General features: G+C 41.8%; 1 protein-coding gene across 9 annotated transcripts in view; it reads right to left on the bottom strand.

Annotated features, from left to right (window-relative positions):
* The window catches only part of LOC125460867 (myosin light chain kinase 2, skeletal/cardiac muscle-like), a 257,810-nt gene that overhangs the window by 72,833 nt on the left and 159,573 nt on the right, over window positions 1-25,404 (bottom strand). For 6 of the 9 annotated variants that reach the window (XR_007249350.2, XM_059652549.1, XM_048549049.2 and 3 more), the window contains 5 exons: window positions 24,908-25,049; window positions 22,129-22,199; window positions 21,191-21,319; window positions 16,079-16,231; window positions 4,126-4,258 (listed from right to left, as the gene is read on the bottom strand). Coding sequence is in view for 7 of the 9 variants with exons in the window: in XM_059652549.1 (XP_059508532.1) it covers window positions 4,126-4,258; window positions 16,079-16,231; window positions 21,191-21,319; window positions 22,129-22,199; window positions 24,908-25,049 (628 nt within the window). In the remaining 2 variants the exon portion in view is untranslated. Of the gene's footprint in view, window positions 1-4,125; window positions 4,259-15,065; window positions 15,145-16,078; window positions 16,232-21,190; window positions 21,320-22,128; window positions 22,200-24,907; window positions 25,050-25,404 lie in introns of all 9 variants that reach the window. The other 3 variants (XR_007249351.2, XM_048549031.2, XM_048549040.2) reach the window with 3 other exon arrangements.

The following is a 25,404-nucleotide window of genomic DNA, read 5'->3' as shown; positions in this document are numbered from 1 at the left end:
TCGTGTCTGTTACTTGTAATATAATGTGTTTTTGGGGGTAATAAATATTCTCCACTTTTTCTTGTGAGTTGCAAATAGCTTATGGGGCTGAAAGCAACAGTGTAATCTGTTAGTTTGATTCATTCTTCCTTGATCTTCTTTAATTAGGCATCAAAATATATTTTGTTAAAAAAAACTAGTATAATCAGCAACTTCAATAAACTTATCCTTCGCTCGGCTGCTTCAACTTTCCATGTAACATGTTGTGGCTTCTGTTTCAAATGGCTCCATGCTTCCATGAAAATAATATAGGTACTTCTTCAAATGATTTTAGCCATTTACTTGCTAATTCTGACATCAGTTAATTTTAATCTCGAGGAATGTTAAAAAGCTAATTTTGAAAGCATATACTTTACTAGCGATCTGGGAAGGTGTGGGGATCACCAAAACTGGTGCTTGATATTCAATGATGAAAGCAATCCTCCCATTGCCTTACATTATAGTCAAGCCATTAAGGTGATCCGAGAATCTCTTGTATTCTTTGTATGGGTCATCAGATTTGAATGGTAGTGTAAAGATGGAAATAATTTGAATTGAGTTTGAATTCTAACTTCACCACATGTTTTTTGTGCCTTTATAGAGGTCAGTTTTGCTAGTTCTAGATTAATTTTCCAATAAAACTTTCCACAGCTTGATACTGGCACATGCAGTTCTACCTAGAAGAAATACACATCAACCTGCCAACAAGAGGTAGAGAGTGGAAATGGAAGAGCAGCACCTAGGTGTCCACCATGACCCTAGCTTTGGAAGGCCATAATAAGGAGCAACGGATTGTGAGGTCCAAAGGAGAACTGAAATAGCCAAGCGCAGTTTTGATTGAATGAAGGATATGAGAATATCTGATAAACTGAACCTGAATCTTAGAGAAGGGCTAGTGAGATGCTACATTTTGTCATCTATGTTATAAGCCTTGGGATATATGCACAGCAAACAAAGAGGCTATTGATTAGCTGGATGCATGTGAGATGCAGCCATTTGGGTGTTCTGCATTGCCCATGCAGACAAGAAGGCTAATGCTGGAAATGGCTGGAGAAAAGAGGAAATTCGTGCCTATCCTCAGTGAAAGATAAAATACGTTAGTCACACATTAAAACAGATTGCAGACAGATAGTAACTGGAGAGGAAGATCAATGGAAAGTATCACAGAGGGAATCAGAAGAGAAAATGGATGGCAGACACAATGGAGTTGGCTTACACAGAATGAGTAGAGACAGCACAGGACAGAGGTGATGGAAGATGACAACAACAAATGGGTGTGTTGGTAATTTGGGGAGGGTGGTAGAGATGGTGGTGGCATGGGGGTAGGGCAGAAGAATAAAAGTTAATCAACTACGCATGTTAACAACAGATTTAATTGTGATAACATTTTACGCTCAATATCAAATTCTACCCAACATTCATGAAGAAGCTTACCAAGTGCAGTAATACAAGAAAGTTCCTAGAAAACATAAACCCTAGTAGAGTTATGCATTCATGTGCCAATTTTGTTACTATTGGTGCGAGGCTCGGAGTAAGGTTAAAAGTATAGATTATTAATATGAACAATGCAAGAACCAGATCGTAATGCAGATTGAAGTATGGCCCATGGTGTTGAGATTAGTATGTACTTCTTTCCCCTTGTGTTCACACTTCAGTGCTGAAATTATTCAGGTAAAATACTGGAATGTAATATTTCCACCATTTTATTTGGAAAAGGACGGTGAATTCTCAGTTAAAGATGCAGTTGCATTCTTGAACATCATGACTTTATGTGAAGTGGCTTCAAACAAATCACACTTTTCCTTTAAAACAAAAGTAAAAGCTAGGAAGTTCTGTAGAACACTCTTCATCTGAAAATGAATAAAAGAATTATCCCCCTCCCCCCAATTTGAAATACTTTACATTGCCAAATCCAGTGAAGTGATAATAAACTTTTTCACTACTAGTTAGAAGTTATGGTCCAGAATGCACTGCCTGGAAATGAGGAGGAGGCAGGTTCAGTGATAATTAGATGATTATTTGGACAAAAATAACGTGCATGGGCAAGGGAGAAGAGCAGGAGATTGGCATTAGGTAACGATGCTCAATCAAAGAGCTGCTGCAGGTTATGATGGGTTGAATGGTCTCCTTCTGCACAGTAAAACTTCTCTGATTCTGTGAAATAACTTCTAAAATGAAACAAATTTAAAGATGTAAAATTAATCCACTTGCTTGCTGCCAATTCTCTTTCCTCAACTTTGCACTTGTCACAAATTCCACTCTCTGATCCTCATATTCATTATGGACTTTTCCACCCAATGACCCTCCAGTTCACAACTTCACCTGTTCACTAATGCATCCCCTTGATGCTGACTCGCCTCTCTCCTGAACTCTTTTTGTGTGCAAGGCTTCTGGACATGTGCAGAGAAAGGCAGTTTCCACAATCTGCTTGTCCTGTCTCACGCCACAGATTTCCAGAGCACTTGCTCACAGCAAGGGCTCAGGAGAGATAAGCAGGAGTGAGAGAGGCTGCAAATCAAAGGGTCAGTAGCAAGACAGAGGGTCAGGGAAACAAGCATCAATATGCTGTCAATCAGGTTTGGCAGCGCTGCATCAAGTTGGCAGGAAACAACATTCCAGGCCGGGATCTGAACACAAAATTGAAAAAGGCGATACTCTAGTGCAGCACTGACAGAATGCTGCACTATCAGAGGTGCTGGCCTTTGGATGTAGACATTAAACTGAAGATCCATCAGAAGTACGTAGAAGATCCTGAAACACTATTTGGAGGGAAGGCAGATGATGTATCCTTGGTGTTTTTAGCAAAATCTAGCTTCATAAAAGAATCCCTACGGTGTAGAAACAGGCCCTTCGGCCCAACAAGTCCATGCCAAGCCTCAGAGCATCCAGCCCAGGCCCATCTCCCTATAATCCACCTAATCTACACCTCCCTGAACACTATGGGCAATTTAGCATGGCCAATCCACCTAGCCTACACATCTTTGGACTGTGGGAGAAAACTTGAGCACCTAGAGGAAACCCACGCAGACACGGGGAGAATGTGCAAACTCCTCACAGACGGTCGCCTGAGGCTGGAATCGAACCTGGGTCCCTGATGCTGTGAGACAGCAGTGCAAACCACTGAGCCACCGTGCCGCCCATCAGTAATTTTCTTAATCAACATTGCATAAACAGGTTATTTGGTTATTATCACACTGCTCCTTATGGGACCTTGTTGTGTATAAACTGGCCAGCACATTTTTTAATTATAACAAGAGACTACACTTTAAAAATACTGCACCAACCGTAAAATCACTTTGAATCTTGGGGGTGGGGCTAGTTGTTAGGTACCTAAATAAATGTTTTTTTTTAAGTGAGCAATTTATAAGAGAAGAGTGATCATTTCAATGATAAGGATGCCAATGTTTCTGATTTTTGAGCTTTCTGTAGGGGCAATTCCTAAGGACAAATGTCTGGAAATGGGTTAGGGGTGTCCAATAATTGTCTCAATATCCCTTGGCACTGAGTCACAGAGGGTCTTGCAGCAGACTCTTAGCTTAGTCGCCAGGACCTTGTGGTACTGCCATAGTCCCAAGGGCAGATAGACTGCAGCCTTCTTGATTCAGTTCACCCCTCCTCTTCCCCAAGGATAATGTTTAAGCTGTTAGGGCCAACTGCTTTCCAGAAACCTGTCCTGGTGCTGGAACTTCTTCCTGCTTTCGATGGTGGTGCATGTTCCTGCACTATCATACTGCAAGGCCATGTTAACTGTTTGAAGTAGGAATTAGCTGAGCCCCTGATTGTGCAAGAGTATTTTGGACACTTTTATGGCAAGTGGAGAGAAACAAGATAGTTGGTACAGGCATCCTTAATTTTAGCTTCTGTGCTTTGGCCTCTCAGGAAATCAAAACCATTTTCTGAACAAAGCTTTACCAGAAATAGTGCACGTTACTGAGCATCCTCTGGACCAAAGGTTTAAAACATGTATGGTGTTTTAACCTCAGCTTCCAATAATTTCATCACACTTTTCTAAAATGGGCCATACTTCAGATCTGTACTCTGGTTTGAAAAGGGAAACACTGAAATGGAAAATGCTTCATCAAGTTCTGTTATAAGCTATCGTTGTACCTTCCACAGCCGTCGCACCATGTATTTCTGAAGAAGGATCTGGGACTTGAGACGAACCTTACATTGTTTAGCTTTCTCTGCTATGTTATTTAGCCAGGGCTGTTTGAGGCACTGGGTGGCACTGATTCTTGCACTGCAGGACAAAGACAAAGAGTTATGATGTTTCTGTGTACTGGCAGATTTAAGAAAACAATGGTGTAATTGCAAAAGAATTATGGCATTTGAAAGGTTTTCATTTGTGACAATATTAGAAGTAACAAACTCATGCACAAACACACACATGAGCAAATATACATGCATCAGATCACAGTGACTCTTTTACAGAGTTCTAATTATGCCACTGAATTAAAGCACTAGAACACTGTATGCATTGAGCACATGCTGGTGCCTGCAGCTGAGCCCAGAGGAAGGTACCTAATATGTGTCAGTAGCTAAAGCAAATGCTTTTCTATATTCACACTTCAAGCCAAAACAATCTCAGTAAAGTTTCAATACAGCTGGGAACATGCCATTACACGAGGCATTGTAATTGTAGGGAACAGCTTGAATGAACCAGAGGGTCTTTACCTGACAATTGTCATTTGCACTTCTAGGATTTCCTTGGAGTGTTCCCCACTCTGCCATCACAAGCACAACAGAAGGTAAATATTGATAAACTGGGTTTCCATTACTGGCGAGGGACAAGGAGCAGTTTGAAGGGTTTATAATCCAATCGAGATAATAAAGTTGGAATTGTTTCTTATGTAGAAAAAAAATCAGATTTCTGGGCCATTTAACAAGTATTTTGAGAACAATAGAATCAAGGCCAGAATTTTACTGGTTGAATTATAATCCTAGAGCCCTAAGCTTGTGCATACTGTGAGTGTTTCTGAGGAAGTCAGCTAGGAGGAAGGTTAGGCCATTTGGCCCTTCGAGATTGCTCCAAGATCACAGACAAGTTACAATGCAGAGTTAAGCCATTTGGCCCATTATGCCTGCTCCAGCTCTACTGCCGCTTGCCAATCTCCTGCCTTTTCCCTATATACCTGCATGCCATTTCTATCTAATAATCATCCAATGTGTTCTTAAATGTCTCAACTGAACCTCCCCTGCCATATTTTCAGGGAGCACATTCCATAGTCTATCTACTTGCTGGGTGTAAAAACTTTTTCTCACATTACCCTTGCTTCTGTTGCACACCACTTCAAGAACATTACGGGAGACTGCCTTCATGTTTGCTGTAATATGTACTATAACAGACAGATTCCTGTGGTGGGAGTGCTAATTGGAGGACAGTGTGAGATGGCTTGCAGTCTCACTGGAAGAGATGGGCACGGGTCAGTGAGAAAGGCAAGTGTGACAGAACTTTGGCACGTTGGTGCCTGCTCTGCAAATGTGAGAGTGAAGAGGCACTCAGTTGGTTGGATCCCGTCCACAGGATTGGATGTGGCCAGAGGTACAGCTGTTCATCCTGGTGGCTGCTTCATTGGACAAACAGTCTCTGGCTCTGACGGCCGCATGGAGGTCATTGTCGCTGGGGGGGCGCTATCGCCAAGGAACTGCCAGGCTTCACACTCAAAGGGTTTTCTCCGATAGTGGGAATCTATCGGAGCCTAATTAGCCACCTGACTTTGCAGAGCTGAATGCCAATGTTGTTCCCAGTCTTTCCCTGGAAAATCATCCTAGAGTTGCAAACACATCAACTGCCATCCGGACACAGCTTCCTCCTATCTTCCTGGGCCCTACCATGGGTGGGCTGTGAAAAGTACTGTCCATAGAATCACAGAGCACACATGGTGGCCACTTGCCTTGATGTGCTCTTTTGATGAGCTTTCCAACTATGTCCACTTTCTCGCAACCTTGGAAATGTTTCCTTTCAGCAATATACCTCATTCCATTTTGAAAACTATGACTGAATCTCTTTCCACTGCTTTTTTAGCTGAGCTTTAGTAAAATATTTTCCATCATTCAAAACAGAAGGAAATTCTGGATTTCCGCCATCCAAAAATCTAACTGCAAGTATTTTCCATAAAGGAATCCTCAGGTTTATGGGAATTCCAGCATTTAATGACAGAGACCCTAATGCAACAGTAAAATGGAAGGTCCTTACTGTCTTGGTGATTGCTATTATTCATGCTGACCTCTTGTCAAATTTTCTACTGAGTTTCTCTGAATGTTCTTTTCAATCCGATTCGGACCACACTCAGGATCAGTACAAGCGTCAACTTAAGCTGACTGGGAGTACAAGAATGTTAACAAAATACAAGTGGAACCCACAGAAAACAGAAGAGGAAGAGAGAAGCTGACAGAAACAGCAAAGAATATGATTCTGAAAGAGATACTTATGTGAGAACGAAATAGTGTGAAAAGAGAGAATGAGAATGTGAGAGAATGTTCGAGTCAGCATGAGGGTGAGAGAAAGAATAACAGTGACAGTGTGTGAGTGAGACACTGAAAGTGACAGAGAGAGGGCAGAGAGTGAGAGAGAGAATGTGAGTGTGAGAGAAAGAGTGAGAGTCGAAGTATGAGAGGGAGAGTGACAGAGTGTAACACAGAGAGACAGTGAAGATGAAAGTGAGAATATGAGAGAAAGCATGGCAGAGAACAAGAGAGTGTGAGGGAGAGGTGACAAAGTGAGATTGATGGAGTGTGAGAGTGCATGAGGCTAATTTAGAAAGTGAGATAATGAGAGCGCGGAGAAGTGAGAATAAGAGAGAGTGAGAAAGAAAACAAGTAAAGCCACCAACAGGAAGGCAAGTAACGCAAACCAAACGAATATCATAAAAGAAGAGGTAGCGAGGCTGAATTATTCCTAATGATATTCTTGCAAACTGAACCTTCAGTCCACCATTGACCATTGCAACTAACAAGGGTTGGCTATATTGTATTTTGTTTTTCTATTTCCAAAAACAACAAATATAAAACAAAAAGAAAATATTCCAGAATTAAACATAACAGAACAAAAAGGGAAAACAAAAGAGAGAAAGTTCAACTAAAGTCAACGCAAAGAGAAACAAATTTAAGCTAAACCATGTCAACAGAACTGACTTTCTTGACTGGATTAACCAGCTTGTTTTCAGAATTCTCCACAGTGACGAATCTACTCTCAGGCAATAGGTTCACATGATACTGCTAACTAGGAATGCACCTTCACAAATTTGTCAACAGCAGCTTCAAGCTCGATTTAACCCTTCCCAACCTATGGGTTTGAGGGTGGATGGCACGTAAAGTCCAGTCAGTGGCCCTTATGTCAACTCTTCATCTACTCTTCCCTCTCTGTCAGGTACCATGCCTATGCAGGCACTGGCAACCATGGACCTCCATGTGTTGGGACATGATAAAACTTGGCAAAGTACTGCACAGGTTTGCTGTTGTTTTGCAGATTTTGGCTGAAAAACAGACAGACACTCTCATCCTTAACGCCTGCCTTAGGTGTCTTGGAAGGATTTGTAGGTTGATATTTAACCTGCACTTCATTCAATATAGTCTACTGCAGTTGCTACTCACAAATGTGGTATATTGTGGGGACAAAATACAGACTGGGCCATTGAGCAGGGGGCCCATGTTCTATCCACAAAAATGACACTGGGCTTCACTTCAACACATCATCATGTTCCTGGGCAAAACATTCTGGTCAGCACAGTGGCTCAGTGGTTAGCACTGCTACGTCAAGTGCCAAGGACCCGGGTTCATTTCCAGCCTCAGGTGACTGTCTGTGTGGAGTTTGCATGTTCTTCCTGTGTCTGTGTGGGTCTCCTCTGGGTGCTCCAGTTTCTTCCCACAATCCAAAGATGTGCAGGCTGGGTGGATTGGCCATGCTAAATTGACCGTAGTGTTCAGGGAGGTGTAGATTAGGTGTGTTATAGAGGGATGGGTCTGGGTGGAATGCTCTGAGGTTCGGCGTGGACTTGTTGGGCTGAAAGGCCTGCTGCAGTACTCCACTCTGGAGCATCAAAAACTGTAAGGACAGCATCTCATATTGCACTTGGGGATCCTGAAGCCTTCAGGACTCATTACCAAGTTCAACAATTTTTGGGCCTGAACACCTTCCATATCCTTGGGCTGCTTTCAGAACCGCCAAACCATTTTCACCTCCTTATGGTCCCCATTATCAGCTTTAATTTCTCCTGAGCATAGTATTATCCAGCTTCTTGTCTTTCTAACTGTCACTCTCTCTCTCTTTGGGCTCCAGCACCACCTATCCTCTCACTTCTCCCCCCATTCCTCCATCCCTTCTCTCCAGCAGAAATACCATTTTTTTCCTAGCTACTATCAATTCTGATGAAGGGTCATGGGACTCAAAATGTTAACTCTGTTTTCTCTGCACTAACAGTGTCAGATCTGCTGAGTTTCTCCAGGAATTTCTGACGATGTTTCAGCTCTCCAGTATCCATAGTTCTTTGTTTTAATTCATAATTAACTTGATTGGCCATTGAGAAAAAACAAGTCCACCTTCCTTGGTCATTGAGGAGAAACACAGAACTTCCAATCCAGGAGCTAGGTTTCTACCCACTGCACCACAGGACTATTCTCCAGCCATCTGAAATTTGGCAGAAACAGAAGCAAGTCACTTAGCCCATTAAACCCAATCTGCTGTTGAATGAGATTGTGTCGGATATGTTTCCTAACTCCATGTAACTTGCCTAGCGCAAATCTATTGACCTTGGAGTGAAAGTTGTTATTTGAGCTAGCAGCTACTGCTACTCTCTCATTTCAGAGAGACAACAAGTGATGGTTTAACCTGAGGATCACCATGCCTCAGGAAGGGGAGAGGATGAGAAAGACAGTCCGTCATGGTGCGGGGATTGAACCCATACTGTTGGTGTTATTTTACACTGCAAACTAGCCACGCAGCCAACGGAGCCGCTTTACCTTTAATGCTTTTTGGAGGAGTGAGTTCCATACTTCTACCACCTCTTCTATAAAAAAGTGTTTCATAACTTTTCTCCTTAATACCCTCGCTCCGATTTTAAGTTTGTGTCCCTGTGTGCTTGTCCCCTACTAGTGGAAAATAATTTATTTTATTTGTTCTTTCAGTTCCGTTCAAAATTTCTAAAAGACCTGCACCAAATCACTCTTAAATTTTCTGCATTATAGTTTACATTACCTCTCCTTGTAATATAACCCTTCGAGTCATGATAATCTTCACAAGTGCCAAGCAATGGCCATTGTGATGAAATCTATTTCCAATTTATGTATTGTACCAGGGAAGATCGGAACATTGATTGCCTACTCACGTGTTGCTGGATGACAGCATTCAATTCTGCCCAGTAACACGGCTGTTCAGCAGGTCAGTCAGGACGCATCAAGGGTCACTGAGACACAGTTCAAAAGATTATGGAACAGACTGAAAATCAGTGAGTTACGAGGTCAATGTGTAGGCCCACGTTAGAAGTGCTGATTTTCAGCTAAACATTCAGGAAGTCAACAGGTTTTGCACGGACAATAGTGAGTTAATTCTTGACAGTAACTGGATATCTCTATGTTGTGGGAATTCAGGCCAAGTTGTTAGAGTTATTACACAGGTGTGACAGTCAGGGCACAAGGTCCTGGAAGTTATTCTAGCTACGGGCCACTAATAGGTCAGTATAGCTGGAAGTGAGGGAATGAAAATCCTCTAGTACCCACTTGGTGCAAGTGGGCAAATTTGGATTTCAGGAATAGAACTAGCTTGGTGAAGCTAGCTGCTGGCTGATAACTAGAGCTGTGTCTGTGATTAAGGACTGCGGTGCTGTTTCTGGCATCCAGGGAGTGTGTAGCCAAGTCAGGAGGGTGATTGAGTAAAACAGGAGCACTGTTGAGGCAGTCCATGATGGAACACATCTTGGGAGGGAGTTTCAAGACTAACTAGCAGACGGTTAAACATCACAAGGAATGACAATCTTATGTTAAGCCATCATGTCTCAAAACTCCGAGGCCAAGGTCGCAGCTCCACCCTCTGCAAGCGAATCCTCAGCTTCTGACCCACAGACTGCAATCAGTAAAGTTAGATGACTGCACCTCCTCCCCGATAACACTCAACACTTGCACTCCCCCCAAAGGACGTGTTCTCAGCTCGCTACTGTACACCCATGACTGTCGTTGCCCAATTCCAAATGAATGCCATCAAAAAGTTTGCTGACGACATCACTATGGTAGAACAGCTATGTAACAACGATGAGTCAGAATACAGAATGGAAATAGAGAATGTGGAGCAATGAGGACAACCTCAATCTCAATGCTGGCAAAACTAAAGAGCTGATCATTGACTTCAGAAAGAAGGGAGGAGAGCACATCCCTGTCTACATCATCGAAGCTGAAGTTGAAAGGGTGGACGGCATCAAGTTCCTAGGAGTGAAGGTAACTGATAATCGGTTCTGGACTTCCCACATAATGGGATGATCAAGAAGGCACAAAAAACAAAGCCTCTTTTTCCTCAAGTGGCTGAGGCAATTTGGCATGTCCTCAAGATCCCTCACCAACTTTTACAGATACACCATTGAAAGTATACTGTCTGGGTGCATAATGACCTGGTATGGCAACTGCTCTGCCCAGAACTGTAAGAAACTACAGCGGGTTACATGCACAGCCCAGACAATCATGGAAACCAACCTTTCATCCATTTACATGACCTGCTGCAGTGTAAAGGCTGCCAATATCATCAAAGACCCATCACACCCTGCAATGGTCTCTTACAACCTCTTCCATCCAGCACAAAATACAGAAGCTTGAACACACATACCAGCAGGTTCAAGAACAGCTTCTTCCCTGTTGTTATTTGACTGTTGAATGGACTAATTTCAAATAGTGCTTATCTTGTTCAGTGCAGGCCCTGTATGATGTAACTTGTATACATCTGTCTAGGTTTTTTTTTCCCTCACCCTATGATCTGTATATCCTTGCTTACTTTGATCTGCCTGTACTGCTGGTAAACACAATTTTTCACTGTACTTAGATACATGTGACAATAAATCAATCAAATCAAATGTCATTGACATCTGGGGAGAGTTACTGGGAAATGAATAGAATCTGTCTTGACCACATTTGCTACTATAAGAAGCTCAATCACATGATATTAACCATTTTTACCACATGCTAATCCTAGGCATTAAACATGGATCACATATATATTTTTCAGACGTTGCACTGTAGAATATTGCTGCCTGTTCAAAACTGGAATTTTGCGGCTTTATTCCCTTAGTAATTCCCATAGATTTCACCTTTTGTCAACCTCAAACATACTGGTCCTTAATGAGATCATAACATAAAGTTAGTGACCTCATCCAGCATCATTACATAAAATTAGCACTCTGGATTCATAAAACCATCCTCTCAGCAAGAAAGAATCTAACCATTTCCTTTTGACATTACCATCACTTAATACTTCACTATCAACGTTCTGGACATTACCACTGATAATAACTTAAACTGGAATAGTCTTGTAATACCGTGGTTACAAGAGCATAGACTGTGAATTCTGAAATGAGTAACTAACTTCCTGACTCTCCAAAATATGCTCACCATCTACAAAACAAAAGTCAACTTTCCTGAATGACTGCAGTTCCAACAACACTCAAGAAGCTTGCTCGATTGACATTCACTCCCTCCAACACTTGTGCGACAATAGTAGCAGTGTACAGGACATGCTCAGCAACTCACTACGGTTTTGTTAACATTCACTTTGAAACCCGTAACTTCTATTAGCTAGATGGACAAGGGCAAAACAGTAGAGTAGGTGTATCTATACCAAATGGACTGCAGTGACAGCTCAGCACCACATTCACAAGGGCAGTTAGGGATGGTAACAAGTAATGATCTGGCCAGTTGCTCCCACATCCCATGAAAGAATAAAACAAAACTTACAAAGAATATACTGTTACCTTGCAGATTCAATAGAACTTAATTTAATTCACTCATGAATGAAGGCATTGTTGGCTGGGCCAGCACTTATTGCCAAAATGCCCAGAGGGCAATTAAGAGTCAACCACAATGCCATGGATCTGGAGTCAGTTGTCGGCCAGACCACGGAATGACAGCAGTTTCTCTCCTTCAAGGATATTAGTGAACCAGCTGTATCTTTCCTGAATCCATTCTGAAGAAGGGTCATTGTACCCAAAATGTCAACTCTGCTTTCTCTCCACTGATACTGCTGACCTTTTCCAGCAATTTCTACTTTTGTCGCCAAATTTTTCTGACAGTCGATAATGGTTTTGTGGTAATCACTAGGTTTATAATTCCAGACTTTTTAATTGAATTAAAGTGTAAAGGTTGTGGCCTTTAGGATGAATTTTCAAGCATTGCCAATGTCAAGAAAGCAGTCAGATGGGTCCCCAAAGTGGAAGTAACAGGAGCCAGTCAGTGCATAACTGAGTTTATCACTTTTGCTGAGATGAATTCAGGACTGGCAGGATTTCCCACACACACTAGGCAAGCAACCAATTAGGCTAGTCTCGTTGATAGTCTCATTGTGCCACTCTTCGAGCAGGTTGACTGGGATTTTCCAGTTGGCCTCCAGTATCCCAATGCTTTTGGGGGTTGTTTCATTGCTTTAAGATGGGAATGCAGTGGCAAGCCCAGGGCTCAGCTTGTTTGTCCCCCTTGGTGTGTGTGCAGCCCCATCAAGAGGTTCAATAGCAACCCTCCCACCTCACAGTGATGACATGGCTACGTTCTTCACTTTCCTAACTTAAGTTTTGACGATAGATTGCCTCCACACTGAGGCACTGGTCTCAGTTTTTTTCTGTTTCTTTCAAACGAGAAGGCCTATGATTTGTCCTCCAACCTCAAAAGCCATCTTCCATCCTCTATCGGACAGGGAACCTATCTCTGGAGGCTGCTCTGTGAAAATGTCAAAGAGTCACTACTTCATTCAGGACCACAAAACGGTCCCAAGTCCTAATTCCCATCCCCAGAATGAAAATCCAGCCTCTGCGTCTAGATTCTGCAGCTAATGGACCTCAAATCTTACAGCCCAGATTTTACTGTCCCCATCCACTCCACAACCAGCTATGTCTTAAGCAGGGGTGGAGGAGACATAAAATATGCCTTTCTATCCACTCCTGAGTGGAATGCAAAGTTGCAGGGAAATGGATCTGGGTAAGGCGTCAACCAATCTATCGACCCTTAGGGCTACTGAGGCCCTACAAAGTGCTAATGGCTGTCTTAAGGGCATCAATCTGCCTCCAATTCCTTAATACAATGGACAGTGGAAGGTGAGTGAGAGTGGGCCATTTTTCTTCAAGCACCTTGGTCAAAAGGTGTGGGGCAGTGAATGGGATCCCAGAGCATGAACAGTTGGAGCCACTGAGGGATTTGAAAACAAAGGTTAGAGTTTAAAAACTAAGATGTTGCTTGACCAGGAGTCTATGTGGGTCATTGAGGCAGGGTGAGAGAGGGACAGGACATGCTGTAAGTTAAGACATGGACAGCTGAGTTTCAGGTGACCTCAACGTTATGGAGGTTAGAAGGCAGATAACAAAGACACTCAACCTTTTGGCTAAAACAAGTGTAAAAAATATCCAACAGCAGACAGTTGAGACTGAGTAAGGGCAGGTAACATTAACAAGATTAAAGTAGGCAGTCTTAGTAATGGCATAAATATGAGGTCGTAAGTTCATCTCATGATCAGATGTGACATCAAGATTGCAAAAAGAGTGGATTAGACATTAGTCCCTTAAATAATGCCTGATTAATTCACAGATGCCATAAGGTTCCACACAGTAGATGGTTTGAACCAAGATTGTTCCTTCGCTATAGGATATGGGTGAGACACTCCACCTAGTGGCTTGGCTGATTATTAACAAAGTACGCTGCGATGCACTAAAATTTCATTTCCTGCTGGCTTACAGGAATATAAAAATGTTATATTATATTATTTTCCTGAATGCACTTTAGTTCTTAGCCAGGATACTGTTGTTTGCAAAGGACATAAGCTCACATTCATAACATGTCAGGCACAGCAAGGAATCAAAGTTAAAACTAGTCTTTCAATAAAGACTGCTCGGAATTTAATATCCATAATTTGGAGAGTATATAGGAGAACCTGTACGTGGCTGTTGAATATAGATGGAGAAAGGTGGCAACTTCAACAGTACTATGTGCCCCATTCATAAAGTTTTCAATGTCATAAAAAACAGCAATAGTGGAAAAAGTGCAGCAAGCCACGATATGAATGGGGCTCTATGTCTCTTTCTGCTCTTTAAAGTCTTGTTCACAACTGGTAGAAACTCCATATCTCTGGGTAGCTTACAGGGTGTTCAGTTTGTGGGCAACATTACAGAAACTTTATTTTGATGGATTTTTTTTAAAAATCAGAATTTAAAAAGGAAATCAGAAAGTTGGAAGGAAAGCACACCACCTGTGTCTAAGATGTTTCACGCTAGTTAAACATCTCAAATGAAAGCTTTGCTTCAGACTAATTATTTTTAAAAATGTAGGTGTGTTGCCATTTTGTCTCATGCGGTATTCAATCATTTTAAAGGTCAGTCATGATCATTGTAACTTTGTCAATGTGGATGACCTGTAATATGAAACAGAGTAAAACCTGCTCTGTTGAAAGATTAAAACAGCAGCAACAATGTACAATTTATAACATGTTCAATGGCATGCGGGTATCAAGCAGCTAATGGTCCTTAACGGTAATATTAGACTTCTTTTGCTATTTTATTTATGGTCTTCATGAACGACATCCTCAGCCATCACTCATGCCAGATCATCATGCAGGTGATGCAAGAAGGAGACGGCCAATGTATCAGAAGTAGCTTGGCCTTGCTAATTAGCAAAACAAAGTTGAACGTATTTTCTTATGTGTCGAGGCCCACATTCATGAGGTACAGAAATAAATTAAGAGAATTTCTGTATTTGCATGAGTGTTCATGATCAAGTACACAATGCAACCTTCAATGAATGTGGGTGAGGGCAGCATAACAAAGCCAATGAAAAGGTGTGCAGTTTTCCATAATCATTACAAACAAGACAGGGACCTTGAAACTGAGCTTGTAGTGTAGGTTGCTGTCTGACAACCAGGGATGTTTAAGGGCCTCATTTGCACTTATCCTCCAGCTAAAGGAAAATAAAACAACAACAGTTTATGTACAGTAGATGCTGGCTCATAAGAAAAAGTATCTGCAAAAATTTTATGACATTGGAATAGTTAAATGATGCAATAGGATTATTTGCTTCATATGATTTTATTTAGTTCTTCCAAGAATAATAGACAGCTCTCACATTCCAAAATCAGCAGTATTTTGCTTCTGTATTTGATCATTTTTTTTTGTTTAATTTTATGAAATTTTAATGATCCTTGATACTTGAAGGACAAAAGAATACTGAGCCCAAATGTAATGCCAAGCATGCAATTCAAAAAAATCTGCGGTTATGTTGATGGTACCAGGAACCTTGCTCTGGAACAAATTATCAAAAGAACATTTCCTTTGTCTCTCCACAGATGCAGCATCAATTCTCCTGCAACTGTATGAGGCAGTTCCTCCAGAGCTTATTCATTCACCCCATCCTACACACTGCGGAGATCATAAAAATATTCCTTCCTCCACTTGATCGTTGCGTGTTTGTCCTCAATGACCTAACCATTTTGATCTTTCACTGCAGCCAATTTAAAGTCGTAAGCTTTCAGGTAGTTCTCAGCCACAGCATCTGTCTTTCATTTCTTTCAATTTAATCTATTGCTTCTTTGCATTTCTCATTTGTTCAGTCATTCCTACCTCTCTTGGCTTTTGATTTTATTTCTCTAGTTAACTTGTTGCATTCAGTCCCCATATAAAGAGGTGTTTTTATACTCACCTCGAGGTTTCATCAGGCTATTGTCATTCCATTATTTTAGCACTCAAGTTAGTAATCTAGTGCACTTAATTTACATGTAAATATATTGCAGAATATTATTTCAAAAGGCCACAAAGGTCAAAAATTATTAACAATGGTGGTTAACGACCATGTAAAATAAAATTACATTTGAATCTGTAGAGACTGCAATACATACCCCTTTTCTTTAATGAGAAGTTTTGATATGAATTCTTTGGCATCTTCAGAGACATTTTCAAATTCTGCATCATCTAAGTCCCATTTACAGAAAAGAATGTTATTGAGGGTCTCACTGTCATCATCTCCAAGGAACGGAGAGAGTCCACTCAGCCTTCAGTTCAAAAAAGCAGGGAAACACAGAGTAAGGATTAATCAAAAGCCATTTGGTAAATTCCAGCTATTCTCACAGCTATCATTGCATGCAATAACAGAAAAACAAAAGCAACAGAGGCAGTAATAGGAGAAACAGCAATGTTTTGACCACTCACCTTATCTCATGGGTCATTAATAGTCATCAAGCAATTGTGTCAGTGTATGAGAATTCTACGGTAACTAAAAAGCAGTGGGAGATGATTTATTACGTCCACCAGTTATGGAAAAATCATATAAACAAGTGCAAAGAGTTAATAACTCCTCAAATAACAAAGAGGAGATGTCTTCTTCCTTGCTTTGCATTCTCATCATTGTGAAGAACAAGATTTAGAAAATGTTGTATAAATTAATAAAGGACTGCCTGGAAATGGTAGTCAGTCTAGATGCATTCCAAATCCTCAGCACAATTCTAGTTCCACTTCAACAATCAGAAAGTACTTAATGACTGTAGAAACAAATTTAATTCCTTAAAATACAAAAACTGTGGATACCAAGAAAGAAATAGCTGTGAACTTGCTGTCAAAACATTCATGAGTTGAATATGTTCACCAATTTTAGTGCATAAATTGTCAAGCCACTTGTGGCGAGGAAGAGACATGCTGTGAATTGTGAATCACTGCAAGTTTATACATGATTTGAGCACTCCACCCTAAGCTCTAAGAAAACAGCAGCTCATCATTAACCTTCCCATCAGTTTCCTGCGATTGTGCACTGATTACTCATTAAGCCCATCCTCAAACGTCATAGATAATGGGAACTGCAGATGCTGGAGAATCCAAGATAATAAAGTGTGGAGCTGGATGAACACAACAGGCCAAGCAGCATCTTAGGAGCACAAAAGCTGACGTTTCGGGCTAGTACTTAACATTGCAACTACCTTTGAATGAGGAGGTATAGATGCCCCTACAATAGCAGTTACATTCCTCCAGTTCATTAAGCGAGCTCCTAAATGCTACAGTTTTGTTCCACAGGCAGTAAATCATTTCAAATGTTTTTAATTTGCTTTTTTTTCTTACTCTTCCACTTAATTTTTCTCTCACTTAATTTAATCTTTATCCCTCTCGTTTCTCTTCGTATCTGCTTTGACTCTAATATACCTTTTATCCGCATTGTTCTTTTTATTAATCTCACTGGTTTAGGACACAGGTTGTTGAGCCCATTCAGCCAAGGTCTCAGAGGCCTTCCTGCCCTCACCATGTTATTATCAGCTCAATCTTCCAGCAACTTACAGGACAAATATTTCCAAACTGAAAGATAAGGCGACAAGTCCAAGTAAGGACACTCAATAAGATACATTGCTCCTGTAAAATCTGAGCATCTGTTTAATAGTTGTCCAGCTTTTTTCTACTGTCCAGATTTCTCGAAGGATTTCTTAAATGTGTTCTGCTAGATTTCTATGGGAACTTGCTAGGCCTTTAATGATCGGAGACTTTAAACACTTCAGAGTGACGAAGGACACTGAGCAAACCAGCATGATGATAGTGTGGTTCCCTTAAAGATGTATTGGTAAGAAATGAGTTTCAGCTATCACTTGACCCTGGGTTAACAAAATAGAGATCTCCTCACTGCTGACGGTGAGGTAGGCTACGCAGATCATAAATGTCTCCCTGAGCAAAAACAGGAGGGAAAACTATATTTGCATGTCTTCTGATTAGAAAAATCTTCAAGGTATTGGATTGCATGTCAACTTTGGCAATGCCAAGTGATCTCAGGCTTCTTTAATCCAATTTGTACCTGCTGGATGGAAGAATTCTTCCTTGGGAGCGTACCAAGACCAAGAAGAACTCAAGGCGTAAGGGCACACAATAATAAATCAATGAATAAAAAGAGAAAATAGTAATATAAAAATGGATGCTCTTTATTATGCTGCATCAACACTTTTCACAGTGACCTGGTACATGCGACAATAGTAGATCAAACTCAAACTCATCTCAACATTAGTTATTTTGGAATATTTGAAAGCAGTATCTAAATATGCAAGTGAACAATTTCTAAAACTATTTGTCAGAGGGAAGGTATCAGCCCAAAAGCGCTGGGCTGTTTTTGGACTGCAGCTGTAATACTGAAGAGTGTGAGACAGAACAATTCAAAGACAGGGCAGGGGAAGAATTTACCATTACAGACCTCCAAGGAGTTGTAAATATTGGTGACTGGGGCTCCTTACTGCGGAAGATGCTCTGGGGAGGGGGGAAACTGACACACATGCACATTCAATTTTAATCCAAGCATAATAACCTAATTGCAAAAATAGAAAGAAGTCAAAAAGGTGACATCCTGAAAAGAGCGTGTCAGTGTTTCAGCCATTTAATCAGAGCTAAGAAGCTGCAGACACCTCTCGTAGAGGGCAGAGTGGAGGGCAGCAGAGAAGAGAGGTCGCCCTCAGCTTGGGTGGATGATGGATGTCACAAAGTGGTTGCAGATGAGCTCCAGTGGATGTGTCAGGATGCTGTAAAACAGACGAGTGTGACGCACAGTAACAGCAGGGGCAGCCACAAGCAGCTGGAGATCACAAAATAGCAAACATGCCACATGAATGCAGGAATTGGGGTATGCCACATTTCTTTTAAAGTTCCAACATTTTAAAATGTGAAGTGGTGTTGTCAAATTATACCTGACACATTTTCCCCCAGGCATGCCGAACATTCAGGCAGACTATGAATGACTGTTACAGTGATTGAAAATATGGTTTACTGTACAGTGAAAGTGAGCACTTAATTAGGCAGGAATGGCATTGCCTGAACCAACTACAATTTTCCATTTTCAAGTGAAAGCAAAAATTTGATGCGATTGATGCACTTCAAAGACATTGGACGGGAACCCCAGAGGTTCTGATTACTGTATCTCATGAGCAAGTCTGTTTGTGTGTTTGTCATGTGGAGATGCGAACCAGATTGGGCTGTGAAAGTCACCTTTGATATTAGCTTTCTGATTCGTGGGCCTTGAGGTTTACAGGTAGTGGTGGGTCAGGCCACAATGTTAACGGTGTGTGACCCCCAAACCAGGTAGGGCACATCAACGAGGTCTGAGAGCTTAGGGGAACCTGCCGATATTATTGGAACAGTCCCATTTAAAGGAAAGTATGCAAAATCCTAATCTGAAGGTCTGCCCAGGGGTGGAGGAGGAGACGGGAATGCAGGAAGAGAAATTTAGCATCAGGAGGCAGCCATGGAACAGGATCCTGTAGCGGTCAAAAAGGAAAGCTGGGGATTGAGAGATACCTGTGGGACTGGAAAAGTTATAGGGGTTGAGAGTACTTCTTGTCTTCACAGCCATCTAAAAGCATTCTGAGAAAAACAAAAATCATTTTTACAGCCTTATTTTGGCCTCTTCAAGCCAGTAAGCCTCACTGGCTGTGGTTCTTCTTCTGATAGAGTGGGGCTGCTTCTGACTTAAGCCAATCTAATGTTTAAATACACAGTTAGCCCTGGTTGTCAGCTTTTAGTGGGAGCCTCTTCAATGATGTGATTCAATTCTGTCAAAATGACAGCAGCTATTGGCCGGAACTGATTGTTAAATCTTTGCGCACGCCATTCTTTCCACTTGAGGGCTTGTCAAAAGCCCAACCTCTCTGTGTGTTTGAGTGAGTAAGGAGACGATGGTGGGCAGGTAAGTGGTGGGAAGCCAGCTGTGGAAATACACCTGAGCACTACTAAAAGTCAAAGGTCAAAAATCACACGACACCAGGCTATAGTCCAGCAGGTTTATTTGAAAACACAAGTTTTTGGAATTCAGCTCCTTCCTCAGGCATAGTGTGAGAGAGAGGGTATAAGACATAGAAGTTATAAGCCGAAAGGAAACAACCTTAAAACTAGCCACCTCTTGTTGAATCCTTAATCGGTTAGGAAGGAGACTACTGATTGAAATGCAAAATCCAGATTCCTCTCAAGTTATTGTCTGGGGATAATTACAGGTTTTATCAATGTATACAAGAGGTGACATCTCAAGTCAAACAATGCATTTTAGATGTGAAGTCTTGCTTAGAATCTATGTTTTAAACTGAGGTCAGGTTTTATTTTTATGAGCAAAACAGAATGTATCTGCAACTACACAAACACCTTGGATGAAATAATTCATGCGTGTTTCTGTGTGTGAGTGTGAGTGTGTGCCCGCATGCCTGCTTTTAAATTCTACCCTCTCACACACTATGTGTGAGGAAGGAACTGATCTATGAAAGCTTGTGTTTTCAAATAAACCTGTTGGACCATGACATGGTGTCATGTGATTTTTGATCTTGTCCACCCAGGTCGAACATTGGCATCTGCACATCATCACTAAAAGTCAGACAGAGCTAATTGTTAATCTTACAAAGCAAATATAACAAATGACCAACGGGTATGACTAGTCCACTAAACCATCAGTAGCTCACAATGAAAAGCACTTGTAGATAAGAAAGGAGGCAGTAATTGTTGACAGATTTGAGTTAAAATGGTTGGGACTGTTGATGAAAATTAACAGTCAAGTGGTGGCACTCTCAGTTCAGAATCCTGAAGGTACAAATCAAACTCTGTATTTTCAAAGACATTAATTAGGGTTTTGCAGATGCGGTTTGGAGCCACAGACTTTGAGGCTGCAGTGGTCACTGTGAAACTCTTGATGACATGTACAAAGTCTCTTTAAATCTCGGCCAGGCTTTCTTTCTAACGCAGGGCCTGGCCTAACTGACCGATTTTCGAAGCCTGATTCCAGCTTCAAAAAAGCAATTCAAAAGGTAACTGTTTTCCACTTGCAGTTTAAGCATACCCCCACCGCGACTCTCAAAACCCACTAGCCGCCCCTACCTTCTCCTTTGTACAAAGGGGATTTTCAGAATAAAGAAACTTTATTCAGAAAGACAAAACCAAAGGAAATAGGTGTTGTTTACAAACATATTAACGCGTCTTGCTCTCAACAGCCCTTCATGAATTGGCCTTATACTTACAACATATAGGTAATCACCCCAAGGCTCCACATATCCGTGGGAAATGAAACAAAGTCATAATTCACAACTTCAGGAGCAAGGAATTCTGGAGTACCAAAGTTGATTTTTAATTTTTCTCTTGGTTTATATCTAACAGAATAAACAAAATAACTTAAATTAGGTTGCATGTTTTACAGACATGTGTTCATTTATTGCAATGCCACATAACAGCATCAACATCTAAATTTCCGCATTATTTGATCATTGTGTCCAGGTGGCCAAAACCATCTGTCCCACTAGGTCCTTTTTTCTTAGCAGTCAAGTGGCTAGTGGTCAAAGCGAGGTTAGCCTGAAAGGAATACAGACTTTGGTGATGGGTGCAGGGACATAATCTGGCATGGTAGGGATGGTAATATCATTCAAAAGGTTCCCTCATCCAGACTGTGATTCATAACACCCCAGAGGTGTTGTGAGTCATGAGTCCTTTAGAACCTAACAATGCTTCTACAAAATGTACACAGCCCTCAGCTTGAGGCACCCAGTTTGAAAAAAAAGTCGTTAAACAGTTGAATCAACTTCGGATAAAAGAGCTATTTTCAGGGAAAACCACTGAATTGAGAAATGGGATGAAGAAGAGAAATCATTCCAAGCCTTCAAGTATTGTTGATGCAATTGACTTTGTTTTAAACTAAGCACCAATGTGCTTACTCTTTGCAGCATCAGTTTTCTTTACAAAACTCTTCTGAAGCAATTACAAAGAACTGAATTTAAGAGGGGTGATGTTATTACACTGTTAGCAGAACACAGCTTTTTTAGGGTGATACCTTCACCACTTCAAAGAACATTTTATGTCATAATTTTTTGCTATTTTTGTCAGACACACTGACAATGCTCCTTCATTACAAGTCTTAAAAAAAGAGAGAAATAAGCTCCATTGTCCACAAATAAATATAATTTACCTTCTGGCCAAGCCAAAGTCAATTATCTTCACTTGGTTGGCTTCCCGATTGACACACAAAATATTCTCAGGCTGAAAATGTAAATTGTTGAAAAAGTCAAGTCCTACCAAAGCTCTCCACTCCACTGCATTAACATGTCCAACACACATTCTGAATGGACTCTATCTAAGCAATGTTTCCAATACTATCACATTCCTTGATGGATTTATCATTTTTAGCAAGGCAGCTTTTGCTGACATAACTGTTTCAAATGTTTCACTAATTTCAATTTTGTGTAGGTGTGTTTGGAAGCAATAATTTGGAGCTTGCCTTACATACTAGAACATAGAAAGAGACTAAGCCCCATGAGACATAGAACCCCTAGTTTAGAAGCAGGTCATTCAGCCCATCGAGTCCACATGACCCTTTGAACAGCATCCAACCCAGATCCAACACCCTTACCATATTCCTGTAACCCTGCATTTCCCATGGCTAATCCACCTAACCTGCATATCCCTGGGCACTATGGGCAATTTAGCATGGCCAATTGATCTATCCTACACATTTTTGGACCGTGGCGGGGGAAACTGGGGCACTTAGAGGATATTGACACAGGGTGCTGCCATTCAATTAGATCATTTTTGATCTGTAACTCAAATTCATTTACGTGCATTCTCACTTTATCCATTATTGCACTGTACTTTTTAATATTTCATATATTTAAACATCTTTGTTCCTAACTACAGAAGCTCAACCAAGTTCAGCAATGGGTCTTCTTTGATTGTACACTTCAATAGTATGTCAATTATCCTTGTCCTGTTAGCATTGGTTGCAGAGATAATGGGAACTGCAGATGCTGGAGATTCCAAGATAATAAAATGTGAGGCTGGATGAACACAGCAGGCCAAGCAGCATCTCAGGAGCACAAAAGCTGACGTTTCGGGCCTAGACCCTTCATCAGAGAGGGGGATGGGGGGAGGGAACTGGAATAAATACGGAGAGAGGGGGAGGCGGACCGAAGATGGAGAGTAAAGAAGATAGGTGGAGAGGGTGTAGGTGGGGAGGTAGGGAGGGGATAGGTCAGTCCAGGGAAGACGGACAGGTCAAGGAGGTGGGATGAGGTTAGTAGGTAGCTGGGGGTGCGGCTTGGGGTGGGAGGAAGGGATGGGTGAGAGGAAGAACCGGTTAGGGAGGCAGAGACAGGTTGGACTGGTTTTGGGATGCAGTGGGTGGGGGGGGAAGAGCTGGGCTGGTTGTGTGGTGCAGTGGGGGGAGGGGATGAACTGGGCTGGTTTAGGGATGCAGTGGGGGAAGGGGAGATTTTGAAACTGGTGAAGTCCACATTGATACCATATGGCTGCAGGGTTCCCAGGCAGAATATGAGTTGCTGTTCCTGCAACCTTCGGGTGGCATCATTGTGGCAGTGCAGGAGGCCCATGATGGACATGTCATCAAGAGAATGGGAGGGGGAGTGGAAATGGTTTGCGACTGGGAGGTGCAGTTGTTTGTTGCGAACTGAGCGGAGGTGTTCTGCAAAGCGGTCCCCAAGCCTCCGCTTGGTTTCCCCAATGTAGAGAAAGCCGCACCGGGTACAGTGGATGCAGTATACCACATTGGCAGATGTCCAGGTGAACCTCTGCTTAATGTGGAATGTCATCTTGGGGCCTGGGATGGGGGTAAGGGAGGAGGTGTGGGGACAAGTGTAGCATTTCCTGCGGTTGCAGGGGAAGGTGCCGGGTGTGGTGGGGTTGGAGGGCAGTGTGGAGCGAACAAGGGAGTCACGGAGAGAGTGGTCTCTCCGGAAAGCAGACAGGGGTGGGGATGGAAAAATGTCTTGGGTGGTGGGGTCAGATTGTAAATGGCGGACCAGCCCAGCTCTTCCCCCCCACCCACTGCATCCCAAAACCAGTCCAACCTGTCTCTGCCTCCCTAACCGGTTCTTCCTCTCACCCATCCCTTCCTCCCACCCCAAGCCGCACCCCCAGCTACCTACTAACCTCATCCCACCTCCTTGACCTGTCCGTCTTCCCTGGACTGACCTATCCCCTCCCTACCTCCCCACCTACACCCTCTCCACCTATCTTCTTTACTCTCCATCTTCGGTCCGCCTCCCCCTCTCTCCCTATTTATTCCAGTTCCCTCCCCCCATCCCCCTCTCTGATGAAGGGTCTAGGCCCGAAACGTCAGCTTTTGTGCTCCTGAGATGCTGCTTGGCCTGCTGTGTTCATCCAGCCTCACATTTTATTATCTTAGCATTGGTTGCACTCATTTTCCTCTCCAAACCAGCTGCTTTCTTGGGTTCAAATCCCATCAGAGCAGCTGGTGGAATTTAAACAAAATTAACAGTTAGTCTCAATAAAGATGTCATGAAACCAGCTGTGACTGTTGTAAAAAAACATCTTTTTCTGTTATGCTCTGCGAGGAAGGAAACCTGCCAGCTTAACCTGGTCTGAATTACATGTGATTCCTACAGCAATATGGTTGACTCTTAACCGCCCTCTGAAAAGTCTGAGCAAACTACTCAATTCAAGAGCAATTAGGGATGGGCAATAAACGCTGTCCTTGCCCACATCCTATGTAGTAATTTTAAAGCAGAAACTGGGGTGTCTTGATCCCCCACATAAATGAAAAATAGAGCATTTATCCATCTCAAACATCACATAAATGAAAAATAGAGCATTTATCCATCTCAAACATCAACTTCAAGTGTTATAGTTAAATTTGAATGGCCCTTGCTTTCTTTAGATAATTTACATTATCTTACAAGTGAAGAAATTCATAAAGCTTTGACAAGATTTACCTTTAGATCCAGATGAAGGATGTACCTCTGGTGCATATATTGAAGTCCTTCGCAAATCTGTTTTACAAACAGAATTGTATCCATTTCTGTTAAATTATAGCTTTCATCTATAATCCTGTCAAATAGTTCCCCTCCATCGATACTGTTGGGGGCAGGGGAATAAACATCACAGAATTAATCTCTCAATTTGTTAAGCAATTTCATGTGATAATTATGTATCAGAAAATACCAAACTCTTGAGTTTTGACTAATTATCGCACAGATTGCCTTCAGATTCCCATTCGGTTTAATGGAAGGACCTGTAGCTGGGCACTGATTAGAATGAGACCTTGCTGCAAAAGTGTCCAATTAAAACTTCATCATATTGTCCACCATCCCTCTATGTTCCATTGATTAATTACAGTGCGACACACTGCAGTGGCTTTTCACTGCTGCCCTACCCACTGCCATGTAACCTGGAACTAATTTCTCAGTAAATGGCTCCCCTTTTGCTATCC

The sequence above is a fragment of the Stegostoma tigrinum genome, chromosome 2, assembly GCF_030684315.1.
Source record: "Stegostoma tigrinum isolate sSteTig4 chromosome 2, sSteTig4.hap1, whole genome shotgun sequence".
Lineage (NCBI taxonomy): Eukaryota > Metazoa > Chordata > Chondrichthyes > Orectolobiformes > Stegostomatidae > Stegostoma > Stegostoma tigrinum.
This window is presented reverse-complemented; position numbering and strand designations above follow the sequence as displayed.